Source organism: Hippocampus comes, unplaced genomic scaffold (genome assembly GCF_001891065.2).
Source record: "Hippocampus comes isolate QL1 unplaced genomic scaffold, H_comes_QL1_v1.1 scaffold1, whole genome shotgun sequence".
In the NCBI taxonomy this organism is placed as follows: domain Eukaryota; kingdom Metazoa; phylum Chordata; class Actinopteri; order Syngnathiformes; family Syngnathidae; genus Hippocampus; species Hippocampus comes.
The window spans coordinates 1,098,606-1,117,942 of record NW_017805010.1 but is presented as its reverse complement, the minus strand read 5'-3'; the positions used below and the strand labels follow the sequence as shown (position 1 = coordinate 1,117,942).

The 19,337-nt window shown below is 42.2% G+C and overlaps 1 protein-coding gene across 3 annotated transcripts in view; it reads right to left on the bottom strand.

Moving 5' to 3' along the window:
- Positions 1-19,337, bottom strand: part of mtcl2 (microtubule crosslinking factor 2) — a 49,692-nt gene that overhangs the window by 27,739 nt on the left and 2,616 nt on the right. For all 3 annotated transcript variants that reach the window (XM_019862931.1, XM_019862932.1, XM_019862934.1), the window contains exons 2-4: positions 17,697-17,798; positions 17,129-17,251; positions 6,580-6,729 (exon numbers count right to left, since the gene is read on the bottom strand). In XM_019862931.1, coding sequence (XP_019718490.1) covers positions 6,580-6,729; positions 17,129-17,251; positions 17,697-17,798 — 375 coding nt within the window. The remainder of the gene's footprint in view (positions 1-6,579; positions 6,730-17,128; positions 17,252-17,696; positions 17,799-19,337) is intronic.

Here is a 19,337-nt window from a genome sequence, read left to right as displayed (position 1 = left end):
AAGACGCGCTCTGTGCTCGTAGGTTGTTGTGTGTGTGTGTGTGTGTGTGTGTGTGTGTGTGTGTGTGTGTGTGTGCGTGTGTGTGCGTTTCGTCCTCAAACTAAAATATATATATATAAAAAGGGCGCAACTGATTAATGGGCGGGCTGATGATGGACCATTAAGCATCTGTCAAAATAAATGGCCAATGTTTGCCGGTTGTTTTTACCTTTATGTACTTTAATCATTTACAACAGTTGTACACAAGTAACAATGGACAGTCTTATTATTTATGACACATAAATCTATACCGTACCCTCGTATGTATCCTTAAATATATATCCTGAAATTTTTTGATCAGGTCACTCCCTCGACCTGTCATCCAAAATGAAGCAAATCACATTTTTATTTTATTTTTTTTAGAAGCAATGTTAGGTTGAGCAATACAAGTTGCATAAGGAATGGACACACAACATAAAGTCATGGTTTGTTTACAAAAAAAAAAAAAAAAAAAAGAACAAATAAAAATATAAATGTGCAAGATATTCAACGATTCAAACACACATGTGACAAGGATTAATGTCCTTATAACTTCATTATGAGCAGCATGGGTCAGTGGTAGAGTGGTCATCTCCCAAACTAATCCCAACCAAGGTGCGTTGCGACCTTGTTGAAGTGTCCTTGAGCAAGACACTGAGCCTCCAGTTGCTCCTGATGCTGCGTCATCAGTAAGTAAATGAGGAAACAGTGCAAAGCGCTTTTAGTACCAAAGGTAGAAAAGCGCCATATAAGTGACAACCCATTTGCCAAGAATTAAATGCACTGCTCCACGCAATGCGTTCCGGGAACCAAAGAGGAACACAATTTTTTCCCAATACATTTACAGTTGATTCCCAGAATAGGGACCGGGCCTCTCCACGAATACCGAAAAATCTGTGTGTAATTGATGCCTATTGAAATGGTTTTGGGGGGGGGGGGGTATATATTGTGTATTTTTCAATTAAGTGGGTGACAAATCAGTATTCAGTTTTTTTTCTGCCCAAAATTGGTGTTTGAATCAGCCTCAAAAAATCCATATCGGCCAGGCCCTTGATAAAAATTTGATGATCATGATCTCTATTTCTCTCGGTGGGAAGTAGGTTACTTTGAAGCCACATAATTCCATTCTGGTCGGACTTTCTTTAATCTTATCAATCACTCAGTCTAAGCCAGTTTAAGTTCCGTGGCTTTGATGCGCTGACCTATTTAACAACACACGTGCCTCTGGATAGAATGCACGGACTCAATTGCAGACCGTGAGGAAATATAACTGGTGTCATGACAATATTTTATATATAAGGGGGGAAAAAAAGAGGAGAAAATAAACAAATGATCAGAATATTTCTGAGGGTTATTCTTGGATTTAACCACACATGCCTACCAAACATCTCTTCACTCAACACAATCGCATGGAAAAGCGCAAAGCAAAGCCTCTAGCTACCTTCTCCCTACATCCCTCTACTCGCTCCGAAACAATAGGCAACACTTCCTGAAAGTCAGAATGACCGAGGAGCAGTTTCCTTTGGGTTTGAATTAGTTGCAGAGAGGTACTTTAAATAAAGGCACATTAGCTAATAAGAGCAGCGCAGAAGAAGTTTCCATCGGTTCAACCCTTTCCTGGTGACACCCTGTTTTAAAGTTTTAAAGGGTAATCATGGTTAAACGACTGACACAGATGGCACGTTATTATTACAATGAGGTTGAAGGGAAATGTTTCCAAAAGGCAAACCTTGCTAACCCATAAACATGCTAACTGTGGATAAAACTGTGTGGTGGATGTTAAAGTTTGAACCATGATATGAGCAAGTCTTGCAAGATCTCATCTGAGCACAATCCAATGAGGAACTCTGAAACTTTTTTTTTGTGCTACAAACTGTCATTTTTTTCCAAATGGCTGCGCATGGTGTAATGCATGATGTCAGCGTGACACATTATACATCCATCCATTTTCTCTGGTCTTTTTTTTTGAAGGGTTGCGGCTGAGCTGGAGCCGATTCCAGCTGACTGGGTGAAAGGCGAGCTACGCCCAAGACTGTCACCAACTAATCGCAGGGCATTCACACTCACATTGACACGTAAGGACAATTTAGAGTCTTCAATGAACAAAACATGCATGTCTTTGAATATGGGAGGAAAAACCAATTCGCCAGAGGAAAAAAAAAAAAAAACACACACAAGCATGGGCAGAACATGCAAACCTGCAGTGGAAGGCCGGAGCCCAAATCCAAAATCTGAAGCATCAGAACTGTGGGGCGGCTATGCTAACAACAACAACAAAATAAAACAAAAAGTGCGCTGCACTAGTACTGATTCAAGACAGTTTCAAAGAATTAACTGCACATATGGTTTAGCAGTTCCTGTTTTTTCTGGCCCAAACAAACGGTGATAGGAAAAGAAGGTGAGATACATCAGTCAAATGTGCTCTTGGCAGATATATTATTGGAATATGGTGAGAGAATGCAGCAATACCATGATGCAGTATACCCAAGTGGATAAGATGACCTTATCGTCAATGCATTTATCTTAAATCAACATGCTCTCTCTCTCTCTCTCTCTCTCTCTCTCTCTCTCTCTCTCTCTCTCTCTCAAACAAACACACACACACACACACACACACACACACACACACACACACACGCACACACACACACACACACACACACAAGCTGTCATATGCAAGGACGCGCGCACACACACAGGACGGCATTTCAATGACCTTCAGCTGAGTTATGGTGATCATATGCAGAGAAGGAGCGAGAAAGAGTGGATGCATACACTATGGACAAGAACTAAATGGCATGCCGCATTTTCTCCCAAATCATCAAGGATTATTTTTCCAATTAAAATCTCCCAGCCCTCCTGCCAAGACCCCACCTGGTACCGCCCTCTTTTGTCTCCCTTCTCCTTGCCCCCGCACAAAGTAACGTCTTTCTCTTTGTTTACACCCTTGTCTCAATTTTAGACTTCTCTCCCCACCTTCTTTCTCGGCGGAACTCCTCCACTTCAACCAGCCCGTCGAGCACCCATCTCTCTGTATGATAGCTCTCCACCTTCTCTTACTGCATTGTATTTGGTTACCTTAAGGCTGAGGCGCGGCTACAGGAAAATACACAAGGCTCGGTTTCTACTCAACTCAACTCTTTCTATGGAATTATGAAAAAAAAAAAAACTTTCACTACATGGAACATCACTCAATCAGTTGTTGAGAACTGATTGCTGAGCAGACCTACGCAATGGGACGACGTATTCTCCCATGGGATTGATACAATAAGGGCTGAGATGAATGATTATTTTCATATATGGATTATTTTGTCGATTAATCGATCAATCGGATTTTTTAAAAATGTTTTCATTTCCACACCTTCACTCAAAGAGCAGAATATCCACAAACATAAATGAATTCATCGGTTTGGTCGGTACCATGTCAAAAAATTGGCAAAATCTTGGTAATTGTTTCCCAAATTCAAAAAAAAATGTTTTATTTCAATTTAACACAAAGATAATCAGTCTTATGGAGGACAGCAGAAATTGGAGAATATTTACCGTATTTTCCACATTATAAGGTGCTTCGGATTATAAGGCGCTCCTTCAATGAATGGCCTATTTCAAAACTGTTTTCACATATAGGGCGCCTAGCATTACAAGGCGTATAGAATAGAAGCTACAATAGTGGCTGAGGTTGCGTTATGCATCCACTAGGTGGAGCTATGCTAATGGGAATACAATACAATAGAGCTTTATTTATATCGAGCGTTCAAAAGCGCTGCAGGTGTAACAAAGCACTTTACAGAACATTTAAAATACTGCGTCCAAGAATTCAGAATTTTGATCCATGTATATGGTGCCTTGGATTATAAGGCGCACTGTCGGCTTTTGAGTAAATTGAATGCTTTTAGGTGCGCCTTATGGTGCGGAAAATACGGTGCTTTTCAGAAACTGACATTTTAAGCATTTGTAATGTTTTCAATTACAAACGTTATCTAAATGGTGAATAGATTATGATGATGATTATTACTGTTACTATTATTATTTGCGGTTCATAAACCATTAATCAATGCACCTATCAAAATAATAGAAAAATAAAACCATGAATTTCTCCATTAACCAAATGCTCATGACAAATTAATTTCATTCCTATATCTCTTATGTGCAAATTCATTCAAAATTGAAACATCATGCAACAGATTGCAATTGACTTCCAAGGTCCACTATGTTACTTCGGAAGAGACCATCCTGACTGCGTCCCCCTTGTATTAGCGAAGCACATGAACAGTCGTTTATTTGCCGAATCCCCCTGCAAATCCCACCAACCTTTTCTCCTCTACACCTTCAATCAATCTTTCACTTCAGTCACGCTGCTTCACCTTCAAATGATGAAACGTTCTCAGAAGACGCACTCCCCCGAGCCTCTTTATCCTCAAAAAACCTGCCTCGCCCCTCCTCCTAAACCAGCAGCCTTCACCCTCTCTCAATTTAATGTGACCTTGCTGCCTTCCAATGTCAAACAGCTGGAATGGATCGAACATTTTGGAGACAGGTGAAGGCAGAGATTTGAAAGGTGGAGGTAAAAAAAAAGGTGCTAGAAGGGGCAGGGAAAAGAAAAGAGAGGGGGGGCAAGAAGAAGGGAAGTGTGAGAGGGAGCGTGGAAAGACATGCTCACATCAGCATTACTTTCAAAAGCAAAATCAATCAAGATCGCAAGAAGTGTGTTGTTAACTTGGAAATTGAGTGTAAAAGCAGTAAGTTGTGTGTACTGCTCTGCAAAAAGATTGCTGGCTACCCCAAATTGTGTGTTACAAAATTACAAAGTCAGTACAAAGCAGGGGTTTTGTTTTTAACTTGGCAAAATTCACGAGTGGTTTTGCGGGACATGTGAATAGTTTTAGAAATTGTGCTGCAGGAATCACTGTAAGAGTTTAAGAGCATTTAGAAAAAAAAAAAAAAACCTCAATAGTACCATGACTACACTTGACCAGAACCCGTTCTTGAATTCAATGCGTACCACCCATGGTGAGATACAGATAGGCGAGACATTCCACTGTGAGTAAGTGAACATACGAAGTTCTGCAAATCATATCAGCAATGTGAAGAATTTTCTGCAGGGTTGGCATAGCTCACTCATCACAACACAGCCAAACACGAAGCCAGGTCAGCAAGTCGGAGGGGCTGTCAAATAGCCGCAAAACCTGCAGCGGCCACATGTGTGCTGAGAAAAGCACACGTCAGAACAAACGGCATTGCTCCTGCACAAAAGCCACTCTTTGAAGCTCTAAAGAAAGCGGAAATTCATTCCCGCAAGAAAAAAAAAAGAAAAAAAGCAGAGCTCTTGAGGTCAGCAAGTCGGAGGGGCTGTCAAATAGCCGCAAAACCTGCAGCGGCCACATGTGTGCTGAGAAAAGCACACGTCAGAACAAACGGCATTGCTCCTGCACAAAAGCCACTCTTTGAAGCTCTAAAGAAAGCGGAAATTCATTCCCGCAAGAAAAAAAAAAGAAAAAAAGCAGAGCTCTTGAAGAGCTCTTGCAGACCGCTGCCAAATAAGGCGCCATCTTGAAGTCGTACCACCACTGTATCAACCCATAAAAAATAAACGAACAAACATATTGCTATGTCAAAAAACTAGTCTGTTGGTTGCAAACAAACAGCAATCAAAAATAGTACCAAACATTGCTATTTACAGCAGACAAAAGACACTTCCGTTCACTGAACGGGCCTCCTGGGGCATCAGGGCAAAGTGATTGAATCAGCAGTAAAACCACTCAAGTCAAGTGTCGACCTGCCGGTGAACATGCAGTGGGGAATGCAGTATTTTTCTTTCGTCCTTTCGATTAACAAATAATTGGAAGTAAACTTGAATGACTTGTCAAGTCCAATACATGCACCGCCGCGGGTCCATCTAATTAGTGAAGGAAGCGGACAACAAGGGAGCTTTGTATCCCCTCTCCAATTGCACAGCTATATCAGGCAAACAGTCAATCGATAGTTGGGGAGTAGAGTGATGAAAAACACCAAGACCCCCCACTCTCGGACACCCATGAACAACCGGTTTTATTGAGGGAACACAGTTCAGATCCCCTGCCAGCTACCCGGCCGTGACCCACATCAGGACTTGGGCCAGGACCGGCACTCTGAGCGTCCAATCAAACATGGAGGAAAACAGACAAAGAACGAGGCCTGCCGAGATGCCACTTTTTAAAGCACCGAACACAGAAAGACATTTTGTTATTTCATTTCTTTGCCCAATTTAGTTTTCACATCACTTGGCGAAGGGGATCAAATTGTGCCATTGCTTTGAAACACTTTTGTTTTCAAAGCCTTACTTGGTCTCTTGTGAGGCATCAAAATAAAAGAAACGAGGGTCAACAAGAACGGATGTCGGTTTTGGTTTACACCCGAGCCTAGTTATGTTACCCGCCCGTGTCATGTCACACGCAACAACGGCTTTCATCTCATCCACCCTTTTGCCTTGTTAGTCCCGAGAGCAATCCTATTATCTCTCTTTGAAGGCAGCCTGGCTTTGGAAACGTTAGCTCAGGACCACGGTGAACGATCGAGGCCTACCTTGTCAATCTCCTGCTGCAGGACCTGTTTGGCAACCTCCAGATCCTGGAGTCGGACTCTGAGCTCCTCGTTCTCCTCCTCCAGACGGGCCCTCTTCTGCTCCCCGCTGTCCAGTTGACTGTGGAGACGGATGGACACATCTTTTGCCACCTGTGAGCAGGAGGAGTGAAATGCACAGCAAGGGGTTAACTCGGCCATGTGATTTGGGGCTTCTTTGTTGGCTATTTGTGCACATGTATTCATTACAGAGCGCTGTCAAACTCCGTTTTGTCGAGGGCCACTTTCGACTTGTGTCTTCCCTCGGGGGCCGTTATGACAGTGAAATCACGCATTTAATCGTCTCATCGAATTTTTACTTGGAAACAACAAATTAATGGATTACTAGTTTTGAAATCAGTCAACTATAATAGTTTATCCAATTATTGTTCAAGTGAGTGTAAAGAGGGTAACAAAATGTATGCAAAACATCAACGTTATTTATTACACATGACAATGTGACATTTGCATAAAGATTTTAGCAAGGATCATGTAAGTTGACACGTATGATTTGCTTTTGCGGGCCACATTAAATGATGTGGCGGGCCGGATCTGGCCCCCGGGCCTTGAGTTTGACACCTCTGGTCTAAAGGAAGCGGAAACATCGGACGATTCATTCCTGCAGATGTTGGACCCTCTATGTTGAGTCAATTCAGATTTTTATTTATTTTATTTTTTGGGGGTTGGGATACTCAATCCATGATAGGCATTTAAAAAAAAAAATCTTTATTCAAATAAGCTCCCCTGTGAACAGTTTCCCTGGGGTTAAAACCGTTTGTAGATTCAAATAGTCACGCAAATGCTACGCCAACTCACTGATGATATCAGATAAGAAAAAAGTCCAACTGGACCGAGAAACAGTGGAAGTATCTCTAGTGAGCTGGGATCTCATATTTGAAGACAATAAACCCTTTCATGCACCAATAATGATGATAACCTGTAACCTGACAACCTCATAAACTGTCCATTGTAGTAACCGCTGTACCTGAAAGGGTTAAGCACATGACTTTGTTAAATCAAATTCAAAGTAATATAGATGCCCATGAAAAGAGAGAACAATATTCATCTAATTCAAACATGTATTTAAATCCTTCAGAACTACTTGCGTAAGACTTTGGGCAGAAGTCATTAGCTTAAAAAAAAAAAACAACAACAAAAAAAAACAAAAAACTGAGTACCGCACACTTAGTGCTCACCATTAATAACTACTTCTTCAAATGGAAAGTTTTAAAATCCATATTAAGTGAACTGTATTCCGTTGTTTTGGTTTGTGTGCCTATTTGATACATTTATTTTGTGTCGCATTGCTCAATGGCAACATCTCAGCGTGCAACCACAATGGCGAAGTGTGTCCTGAATGTACATGTGTATGGCACGGCATGAATGTTTCTCAAGCAGTGCGAGTGTGCAGCCGAGTTCCACAATACTCCAATTGACCACCCACACCAAACAATGGGCCCCTGAACTCCTCCATCACACACTGTCCTGTTGTGTGTGCTTGCGGACTTGCACATCGCTCCTTATGAGTGCTGATTGAGTTGGAGAGTGACAGTGAGCTTTTTTGGTTTTAAGGTGAAGCCGGGGGTCACTGAGGCCCACCGCACACCGAGCCATGCGTCTGAACGCTACTGAATCATAGCGGAGTGTGGAGGTTCTACAGCTAAATCTCAGAAGGGGCTGTGATTTGCTGTGATTGGAAATTTTCATTGTAGGTAAATAGCGCGTCGACCTCACAGTGCAGGGGTCGTGGGTGGCTCCGGCCTACCTGTGTGTTTGCATGTTCTCCCCGGGCCTGTGTGGGTTTTCTCTGGGTACTCCGGTTTCCTCCCACATTCCAAAAACATGCATGGCAGGCTGATTGAACACTCTAAATTGTCCCTAGGTGTGTGTGTGTGAGCGCGGATGGTTGTTCGTCTCTGTGTGCCCTGCGATTGGCTGGCAACCGGTTCAGGGTGTCCCCCGCCAACTGCCTGAAGATGGCTGGGATTGGCTCCAGCACCTACCGCGACCCATGTGAGGATAAAGCGGATTGGAAAATGGATGGATGGATGGAATTTCAAAGGCATAACAGCCAATCAAAGATGCCACGTTGTATCCTTTTTTCTTTTTTTACAATTGTTTCCAGGTATTAAACTGAACCAATATAATATATACAGCAGGGACGGGCAATTTTTTCCTTTTTTTCCCCCAAAGCATAATCGGCCTCAATTATACACAGACTTTTGCTATTCGTGGGATGGCACGCTCCCTTTTCCGCCAGGGGTGTACTGTATACTGAACTGTATACATTTTGCGGGAAAGAAGCAGTCAGAGGGGTGTGAAGTACAGTGTGTCTTTGAACCTCGCACTCAGCATGTCAAAGCACACAGGAATACTACCCCCCACCCAAAAAAAAACTGATGTAAGCTGCTGTGTAGTGATTAGCAAGCTGAGTTTACATTATGGATGCAAGGCTCAGTTTCCAGCCTTTTTTTGCAGAAAAATGTCCTTCCTCGGGTTACTGTACAATTGTGTAAGTGTGTGCGTGTGTGTGCATGAGCGTGTATGTACGTGTGTGTGAGGACATTTATCTATAAACCCATACAAGTGAGAGCAGACAGCTACCCATAAGGCTAAGGTGGCATAAATCATTAAGGTCCTTGGCGATGGAGGGGACCTTTTTAAGTTTAATGGAAGGCCAGGCCAAGGTAAATGTCCTCTTTAATGGAAGCATCACTGCCACTGTGTGTGTGTGTGTGTGTGTGTGTGTGTGTGTGTGTGTGTGTGTGTGTGTGTGTGTGTGTCTGTGTGTGTGTATTAAAGTACTAGACGTGTTTTATTTATAATTCAGATTTTCTCTGAATTTAATTTCTTGTGCTTCAATATTTATTTATGCACAATGCAGAGTATGCACATCGTAGCGGTCATACTATACTCCTTCTTTAGGCTGAAAATTTAGAAGGGCGGTCAGGTCTTGGTAGGTTTGCGGTGCTCTCAGACTCTTCCCATTTCAATTTGATTGATTAAACAGTGCTCAGCGAGATGTTTAAAGCTTGGAAATTATTTTCAAATCCTAATACAGTACTGCTTTCAACTTCACATTTATCCGGGACGTGCCTGCTGTGTTGCTTGGTCTTCATGATGCCGTTTGCTCCCCAATATTCCTCTCACAGACCTCTGAGACCATCACAGAGCAGGTGGATTTATATTGAGACTAGATTACACACACACAGCTCGTGGTCGTGGTCATGGGTTCCATCCCGGCCTTCCTGTGTGGAGTTTGCGTGTTCTCCCCGTGCCTCCGTGGGTTTTCTCCGGGTACTCCGGTTTCCTCCCACATTCCAAAAACATGCGTAGCAGGCTAATTGAACACTCTAAATTGTCCCTTGGTGTGAGTGTGAGCACAGATGGTTGTTCATCTGTGGGTGCCCTGCGATTGGCTGGCAACCGGTTCAGGGCGCCCCCCGCCTACTGCCTGAAGACAGCTGGGATAGGCTGCAGCATGCCCCTTGTGAGGATAAAGCGGACCAGAAAATGGATGGATGGATGTTTGAAGCCTGAAATGTGACGAAAGGTCAAAAAGCCCAACAGGGGCAAATACTTTCGCTAGCCATTGTACGCAATGCTGGATTGTTTTTCTTCGTGTATGACTCAACAGAATTAACAACACATTAAGTGAAGTTATTATTCATTTCATTCATTCATTCATTTTCCGAACCGCTTGATCCTCACTATTTTTGGAATGTGGGAGGAAACCGGAGTACCCGGAGAAAACCCACGCAGGCCCGGGGAGAACATGCAAACTCCACACAGGGAGGCCGGAGCTGGATTCGAACCCGGCACCTCTGCACTGTGAAGCCGACGTGCTAACCACTGGACTACCGAGCCGCCGTGAAGTTATTATGTACTTTGTATTTATCACAATGACGCATTCATTAGCCATGTTCTATTTTGTTCCTCCTCCCTTAACTTGGACAATTTTCTCTCTTTGTAAGCCATTGCGTGTCTGTGAATGCTGTTTTGTGCCTCTGCGTTCAAGAGAACGTGATGGAATTTTCATCCACTGGAGATTCACTATAGGATTTAATTTGCATTCATTAAGGCGGCTGGTGAGAGAGGAGCATGTTGAATTTAGTAATTTTGTGTGCGCGTGTGCGTGTGTGTGTGTGTGTGTGTGTGTGTGTGTGTGCGTTGAAGTCAAGTGGGAGGGGTAAATAGACTGACAATGGCAGGCAAAGTGAGTTCTGTCTTCCACAAAACACAACCCAGAATAAACACACACACACACACACACACACACACACACACACACACACACACACACACACACACACACACACACACCCGAATTGCACCACAACTTGAAGGACCAGACGAGAAGGAACAAGACTTTTGTTTGTTGAACACATGCACAACTCACAGGCAAAAAGTATAGTGTCAACTACAAGACGACTAACTGCCATTTGTTGACCGAGAAATCTGTTTGCCCTGTGGCATGTGTGTGTGTGTGCGTGTGTGTGTGTGTGTGTGTGTGTGTGTGTACATGTGCTAGCCTGAAATTAGGTTGGGGTTTTTGTTTTTCTTCTTGGGGGATGGCAATGGATAGAAAGATATAAAATAACGTGGCTAGAAGCTTTAATGTGTTGCCAGGTGGAGTGAGCTGACAAAACAAACAAACAAACACAAACAAAAACACATCAAGAATAATTCTACCACAAAAACCTCAGAGGTTTTAAGTGTAGGCCTCGTCCTGAAAAGATGATGAAACATTTATGGTCTATGTGAAATAATGACAGCATGGAGGATGGGAGTAGATATTTTTTTGTGTTTGAAGGGCTGAGGGTGTACATAGTTTCCCTTTCTGTTCATGTACCTCGGTTTCCAGCATGAGCTACATAATACCTCACTGTTGTTTTTGAGCTACGAATACCATACAGCTGTTTGTAGCTCAAAACTCAACTAGCTGTTCACTCCAGTGGAGGTTTTATATGAAAACTAGGTGAATCACCCTTACGTTCTTTCAATATCTTGCAACTGCAGTGTACTCAACAACCCAGAAATGAACATTTTGATACAATATAAAACAAATACTAACAGGTCCTGTGCAGATAAAAACCACAAAATGAGTTGCATTTACTCTTTAAGGCAACTGTCAATTTTGGTTTTGTTCTCTTATGCAAACAAATTGCACGGCCAGTCATTCAGCACACACATTTGTGTTCATGATACTCAGCACAACAAGGCAAACAAATGACTTTTGTACATTAGTGTATACATTATAAATCTACTTTAGTGTAGTGATTTTTTTTTTTTGTTTTTGTTATATATAGTATTACAGCGACACCAACTACGACTACAAAATTACTTGTTTCTGTAAATATAGTTGCCGATAAAGTGACTTTGGATTTTTTTTTAATTCCTGCACAATTAATTTAGGTGTTATGATGGCGACACTTTGACCTTGGAACTGAATATTTCCATCAGTAATTGCTTCCAGTGGGGGGAAAACATTTGGAAACTGACCAGCATCCTGGAGTGGATCGTGTTCAGTTATGGAGGTTATTGAAGGGAGGTTTGAGATTCATTTTGCAAATGAGAAACGGAGAAAAACAAAACAACTGAAAAATACATTATTTTTACAGAATTGCACCTGCCATGATCATAACGCATCAAGGCAAGCGCAAACCAAAAATGGTCCCGCATTTGCATGGTAAATTTCAATACAGAACAATCCACTGTGGGTTTGACAGGCGGGTTTTATGGGCAGCCCTGGTGTTTATGCTCAGTGGTGACGGTAGTTGACCTTTTGACATCCGGCCAACACAAAGTCCTTTCGCCGCCCATTTAGAGGATGTTACATCATGACTAATCTGCAGCAAGTCTATATATAAAACCATTATGTGTGAAAGAGAGACTGCGATCCCGGCACGACAGCTGTTCCTCTGATGCATCATTCTTTGGATAGGATGACCAAATGTGATGAATACTCACAATCCTATGCATGTTTTACTCCATCCCAAATGGATATGCGGTGCCCGAAAAAGTAATAAATTACAATTTTGAGAGCTGCTAGGAGAGATAATTCAGTATCGACTTGAACCATATTTCCTCTTGTCAGGGGGGATGTGAGGTCTGACACTCATGGTGAAGCTTTACTTCCTGCACTGGTAAACTTAAAAACACGCAAAAAGTAAAAACCTAGGGAACTGGGGCTGTTCAGACAGAACGGCCTTGAACCCTTTCAGGGACAGTGGTTACGACAGTAGACAGCCCATCATGTTATAAGGCCAAATGTATGAAAGGGTTAATTTATGAATCTACAGATGTGTAATCCTCCTTACGCTCCGACAAAGGACCAGTACTTGTTAGACTTTGAAGTGAGGACACGTGCAGGGTTTTAGGACATTGAGCTGACTCTCGGCTCTCTTCAGGGCAAAATAAGGCTTCTTACGAGAATGGATATCAGGCGCGGTGTGGAGTATCATCGAATGAAGGCGTGCGTTTGAGCTGTACAGAAGGTCCTTTGAGTGCGCTCATTTTAAAGCAAATAAAGCAGCCACATAAATGAGGAGGAAGTGGATAGGGAACCGATGTAAATGAGTCGAAAGAAGAAAACTGTGACTTCATTCATTCATTCATTCATACAAGAATGATTTCTGTAGTCAATGGCCACAACATTACGTGGTCCAACATGAAGTCTTTTTGACTCGTGGCCCAGTCGGGAATCCATGAGCCAAGCTATAATGGTCGTGTCAGAGCAAGTACTGCCCCCAATGTTGATTTTGTATTTAGAACTCTGTCATATGAATCGACTTTTTGGAAAAACTCCTCTCTGAATAGTTTTGAGTGACAAAATTACAGCCTGAGAGGGAAGTAACCCCAAACTTTTCTGGGCAATATGTTGTATGCGCCTCAACTAGTCTAAACACGGCATTCTGATTAAAATTGCATTAGTGGAATATGAGTTAAGCAGTAAAACCTGTTTTTGTAAATCAGTGAGTGGGAGCGGCCATTTTGCCACTTGCTGTCGACTGAAAATGACATCATAGTTGCTGGGGGCTCAGGTAAGAACCGATCATGGCTCATCTTTAGAAAGCAGGTATGATGACATTACAAAAAATGTGGTTCAGTAATGTTGAACCTCGTAACTCAAGATTTCCACGTCAGCCAAAACGTGATGTTCTCATAAAATTATAATTGTTTCTTGTATAGATTTGGCCAGGATGATTTGACTTGACGTGGGTGTCTGCAGCAGCCTCGACACCAAAATAATTTAGCCTAATAAATCAATATTCTGCGTATTCTGGCCGATGATTGAGGATTTCTAAACTAACGTGCACAAAAAAAATTAATAGAGATGAAAGGGTTTTAATGTTTGTTTATTTTAATTAAGACAATTAGGGGAATTATAATTAATACTATAAAACAAATTATATATGCATATGTTTTCATTTAACCCTAAAAGTTGGGTCGAAATGGAAATACTCAAATTTTTGCATTTTTTAACCCAATTTGTTCTATTTATTTAACCCCAAAAGTTGGGTCAAAAGTGAATAACCCAATTTTCTGGCTCAAATTCACGCAAATGCGGGTCTGTAATTTTTTAACACAGGAATTGGGTCAAATTTAACGCACATTTTGTTATTTTTGACCCAAGTGTTTTCAGAGTGTGCGTCCAGATGTGTGCAGTTGTCTGTGGGAATGAGAGCAGTGTGTGAGTGGGACAGGAAATTATGTCAGGCGTCCTGAAGGAGATTCTGTTTTGTTCTGGGAACACGCTTGCCGAGTCACATGGCGCCTGACACTGACACACATTATAAAACAAACGGACATGTGATGCGTTTAAAAAATAACAGTCGCCTGACTACAACATCTACAGTTCATATTGCATCTATCATGAGAGTTTTCACACCCTACTAGGCTCAAGAAATGAGCAGTAAGATGGAGGAAGGGCGTCAGTTTGTGCGTGTGTGCATGCGTGCGCTATCAAATCAGTGCCTTCAAGCATAAGCAGGAGTTAAGCCAATTTGGTAAAGCAGATCAGCTCAGTTTTGTGGAGCTCAAGAAGTCAAGGTCAAGTTGTCACGACGAAGCAAAATGCTGAATTGACAACAGTATTCTCTAAATATTTATTTTTAATTGAGCACATTCAACGAGAATTAGCTGGGACTTGTCTGAATAGTAATACACTACATTATGTCAAAATGGTAGAGTGGACCCCCGTCTGCTTGTGGTTTGGTACCCATCTTTAGTGGTGTTGGAAGGAGCCTAGAATGCCCTACAAAGAAAAAAATGGAAACTACAACATCCGATTGAACTGGCGGAATGAGATATCCCATGAGGAATGGGATAGATTTGGTAAATATATGTTGCAATGATTCAACAAGAATATACAACACATATGGGGGAGATTTTTTTTTTTTGTCGATACTCTGAGTGTGTTGCATCATACCATCGCCTCCACTTTGCCAGGATTAACGTACTGCATATTTATTGCGTAAACTGCTGGACTGCCTTTATCCCTCTTTGTTTTGTGACTCTGTATATACATAAATAACTTGGTTGTTGCATTTATTGTTGTTGTTGTTGTGTTTAATCATCAACAACTTTATTTAATTGAGAAAATGAAAATGCAATTCCTATTCGTGAGAGATATTCTGCCAATACCTTATCTGACAGTTTTGCAATAGTTAAATTAGTGTTGCCAATTGGCAAATGACAACATTACCTGAAAAGTGAGCACACACACACACACACACACACACACACACACACACACACACACACACACACACACACACACACACACACACACACGCAGACACACACAAGCCATATGGTGTAATTTGACCCCGGCCAGTGTTTGCCCCTGGCAGCAAGGCGACAATCACTTATGTGTTGTTGAGGGACACGCAGCGATGTCAGCTTCTATCTCCCACCAGTGTCGTTTTTCATGTGTATTTTCTACTGCAGCTGACTGCTGCTATAACTAACTAAAGCTGTACATTATTATTATTTTTATTTTTTTATGAAAAAGTTCCCACACAGCAGTCCCCACCCATGCCTTTCCCATTTTCTCATACACGTTCACAGGGTGTTAAGTAGGACACTACAAGACCTACACTTAATGGCCAATGTACATCAGAAGTTTTAATAAATGATTGCTTTAACACAAGGGTGCCGAACCTTTTTCACCGAAGATATACTTTTCAAGCCAACCAAGCTTCCGCGATCGTCCGTTACCACACGCGCACGCAAACACACACGCGCGCGCATCTACACGCACATTTATATCGCAATGGTCTAATCTCAAGCTGCACTTGCAAACTGCTGATCGCTAACAACTTCCGGTCATGGAGGTCACGTGCCACCATAGGTTAAAGATGACCCGCTTTTTTATTGTATTTTATTTTTTAACGCTTTTTTGTGAAAGTGAAACTGATAGGATGCTTAGGGTGCCGTGTAAACGATCACAAAAAATGTCATTAATATCACACACACAGACAAACAAATCGTTTTTCTCCCATCCCCTCCCCAGCCCACCCCAAGCCCCACCCCCACTCCCACAAGCCTTTGCTTTTTCTTTGATATTTTTTGAATCTACTTTTAAACCTTCCCATTTAAAATTCAAGTCAGATCTTGTTTCGAATCAGGCCCATTAAAGTCTCATAATCCTTTAGCTATAGTCTTGTCCTCTTTTTACTTCCTCCCCTCCCTGCTCCATCGCTCACTCCGAGTGGATAATTTGAATTTTCAACAGTCAGCAGTGGCCCCTTGCTTTTTTTTTCCCCCTTCACACACAGGATGTATACTCATCCCTTCCACTTCCTTTTTCCAACCTTCCTTCTTTCAGGACAACCAGATGGTGAGACAGCAGCTGAGCCGCAGACAGAAAGAAGCCAATTGACGCATGATATCACACAAACACACATTTGGCCTACACACACGCAAACTATCTATAGTATACAACACTTCCTTTGTTCTCCATTACTTGGAAAGTGTTGGGGGGGAAACCTGATGATGACCATCCACATTCCAGGGACGTACGCATGCACGCACGCACACACACACACACACACACACACACACACACACATGTTTGTGCATTTTTGTGCGAGTGCGTATGTTCGTGACAGTGTGCATGTGTTTGTCATTGAGGCCAGTTTATCAGAAGAGTGTGGTTGACTGTCCTTAGTGCAGCCTGAACATCAAACCAAGTCATTTTAAAGCAGGGGTGTCAAATTCATATTTGTCACGGACCACATTGTAGTTACGGTTTCCCTTGGACACTATCTGGGGAAATGTTTAGTGAGTGTATCAAAAACCGTGGTAAAGTTAGGATGGAGTTATCGCATTCTTGCGATAAAAGGAATGTAATCGGAAGAAAAGCATATTTTCCCAAACTAAACTTAAACACATAAACAACAGTTTCATCCCTAGACCTAATCACAAAGCGTGTCGCTCTTTCTGTAAACTGTCTGCCTGACGTGACAAGTCTTCAGCTCAAGCAGAGCGCTTGGAAGCAATCACTTACTTTGACGTCTTGCTCCAGTGTTCGGATCAGTTCGCCATCCACTTGCCCCGTTTGGGCCACACGGATGGAGCGCCGCTCCGACTTCCTCAGCCGGTACTGCAAAATGCGGCAGGGCTTGTTCGCCTGCCAATAAAAGATGCACTCCGAATCAAAACATTTTTGTAACAGGGTAATTTTCAATAAATTGTGAATGGATTACGATGGGATTTGAAGCAGAGCTTCATTATGAAGGACAAACTGAATGCAGTCAAATACTACTGATGCTTTACAACTTTTGAATGTGAATGAGAAATATGCCTTTAAAAAAAATCACAAAAAGTGCCAGTGTCATAATGTCATATTATGTTGTACTTGAGAGGCTCCCCCCACCCTGAAAATCATGAACCCGAATTAGAAGTTCCACTGCATTCACAGCTTAAAAACATTCTCCAGCACTCTCTGATTCACCCCCTTTGTTTTCAAAGTAAGCTAACAAAGAAAATGAGGTTCAGTGAGAGGCTGAGCTCTCATTTAGTCATGCCCGCCTGCACTCACATAGAAGAGACACATCAGCGAGGCGCATACACACCTGCTCCAGCTGTTGGCGCAGTTCCTGCAGCTGGTAGACGTCGTCCTCCATGTACATGTCTCTCATCTCCAGCATCTCAGATCTCAACTCTTCCATCTCATCCTGGAAACAACAGAATGCATGTGAATCAAACATCCATTTTCTACTGTTTAGCCTTTTCGGGATCACAACTGATCTGCAGCCACTGGCAGCTAATTTGGGGCAATCAACGTGCACATGTAGACAAAGGACCATTGCCATTCATATTCACACCTATGGGCAATTTAGTCTGGGTTTACACTGCAATGCGATATCCCCTCTTGTCATAAAAAAGAGGTCATTTCATTTATAGGACATGTCTTGAGTAACAAAAAAAAGTGCACAGAATAGTATGTTAAGATCTTGTTTTGATTCTTCAGTCCTTCCACTTTCCAGTAAGGAGGTAAAAAGATCAGTGAAAGTTTATTGGAGTCTCTTTGTGAATACTCTTACAGTGCCTGTCGGGAAAGGTAATCTTTGCAGCGGCAATTAGGAGCGAGGCAAAGGAGATTCCTCCAGTGGAAACTAGATACAAAATATAATGTGACAGAGGGTGGACAAGGCGAGCAGATTCTTGTACATAATAGGAATGAATTTTTAATTTCAGTAGAGGAGCATAAATCATATCAGGTCATTCGGTTTAAAATTGTGTGCCCGGCTCCAACAGAGATTTGGTCACGTGTGCTTGTGGGACGCCATTAAACTAGTAGAGTGATTTCTGGAGTGTGTATGTAACCCAAAAAGGGATGATTGTCTGCAGGAGTAATAGTGCTGTCGTCATTTACTACAGTGGAATATGTGGGTCAGCAGCTACTGCTACAATCCAACCAACCCAAACTATTGTGTGTGTGTGTGCGCGCGCGCGTGTCTGTACTGTTTCATAAGATATAAAGATAGAGCAGCTGTGGGCAGGGTGTGTCTTACACTTTTAAAATAAAAACAATGAGGTTGAGCAATAAAGTATCACATGCTAACAGACACCTTGGATTCAAGCTACTGTGCATGTCAAGGCGAAAACAGGAAATAATAGGCCGAAAAGACAGGAAAGGTGGGGAAAAGGAAGGGTAAAGAGTAACGGAAAGGGGAAAAGGTGAGGTGAAAACAGAGCATGAAACACGTGCAGACAGTGAGGCGGAGAGAAAACACGACCGCAGAGAACGAAGATGTGAGGTCACGGAGCTGGGGAATCGTAAGTTAATGTGTGGAGAGAGAAATGCTCCACTGACCCGCTTTTCACAGCTAACTATGAATACCAACAGGGATGAGTTTTTTTTTTACAGTCACGTGAGCAGCAAGCAAGTCAGGAGAAGAAAATGAACCAATCGAAGACCAGATTGTATCGTCAGTCTCCTTTTCAAAATTAGAGCTGAGCAACATTTGCTCAAAGTACTCTGCTGGTACACAGTACACACTGAGGGGAGGGAAAAATAAATCATTTGTCTCATTGAGGCATGCCTGTAGAGTAGGATTCCCTTAATTGAGGATTGTGTGAATTTCATCTTCTTCCAAGTCTTTTTAGACACTTTTTAATACTTTTTCAAACCCAAAGGCAAAATGCTCTTTTCATGTTGCTGTTCTAAGTTAATGTTGAATTACCTCGATCATGAAAGATTTAGTCATTAT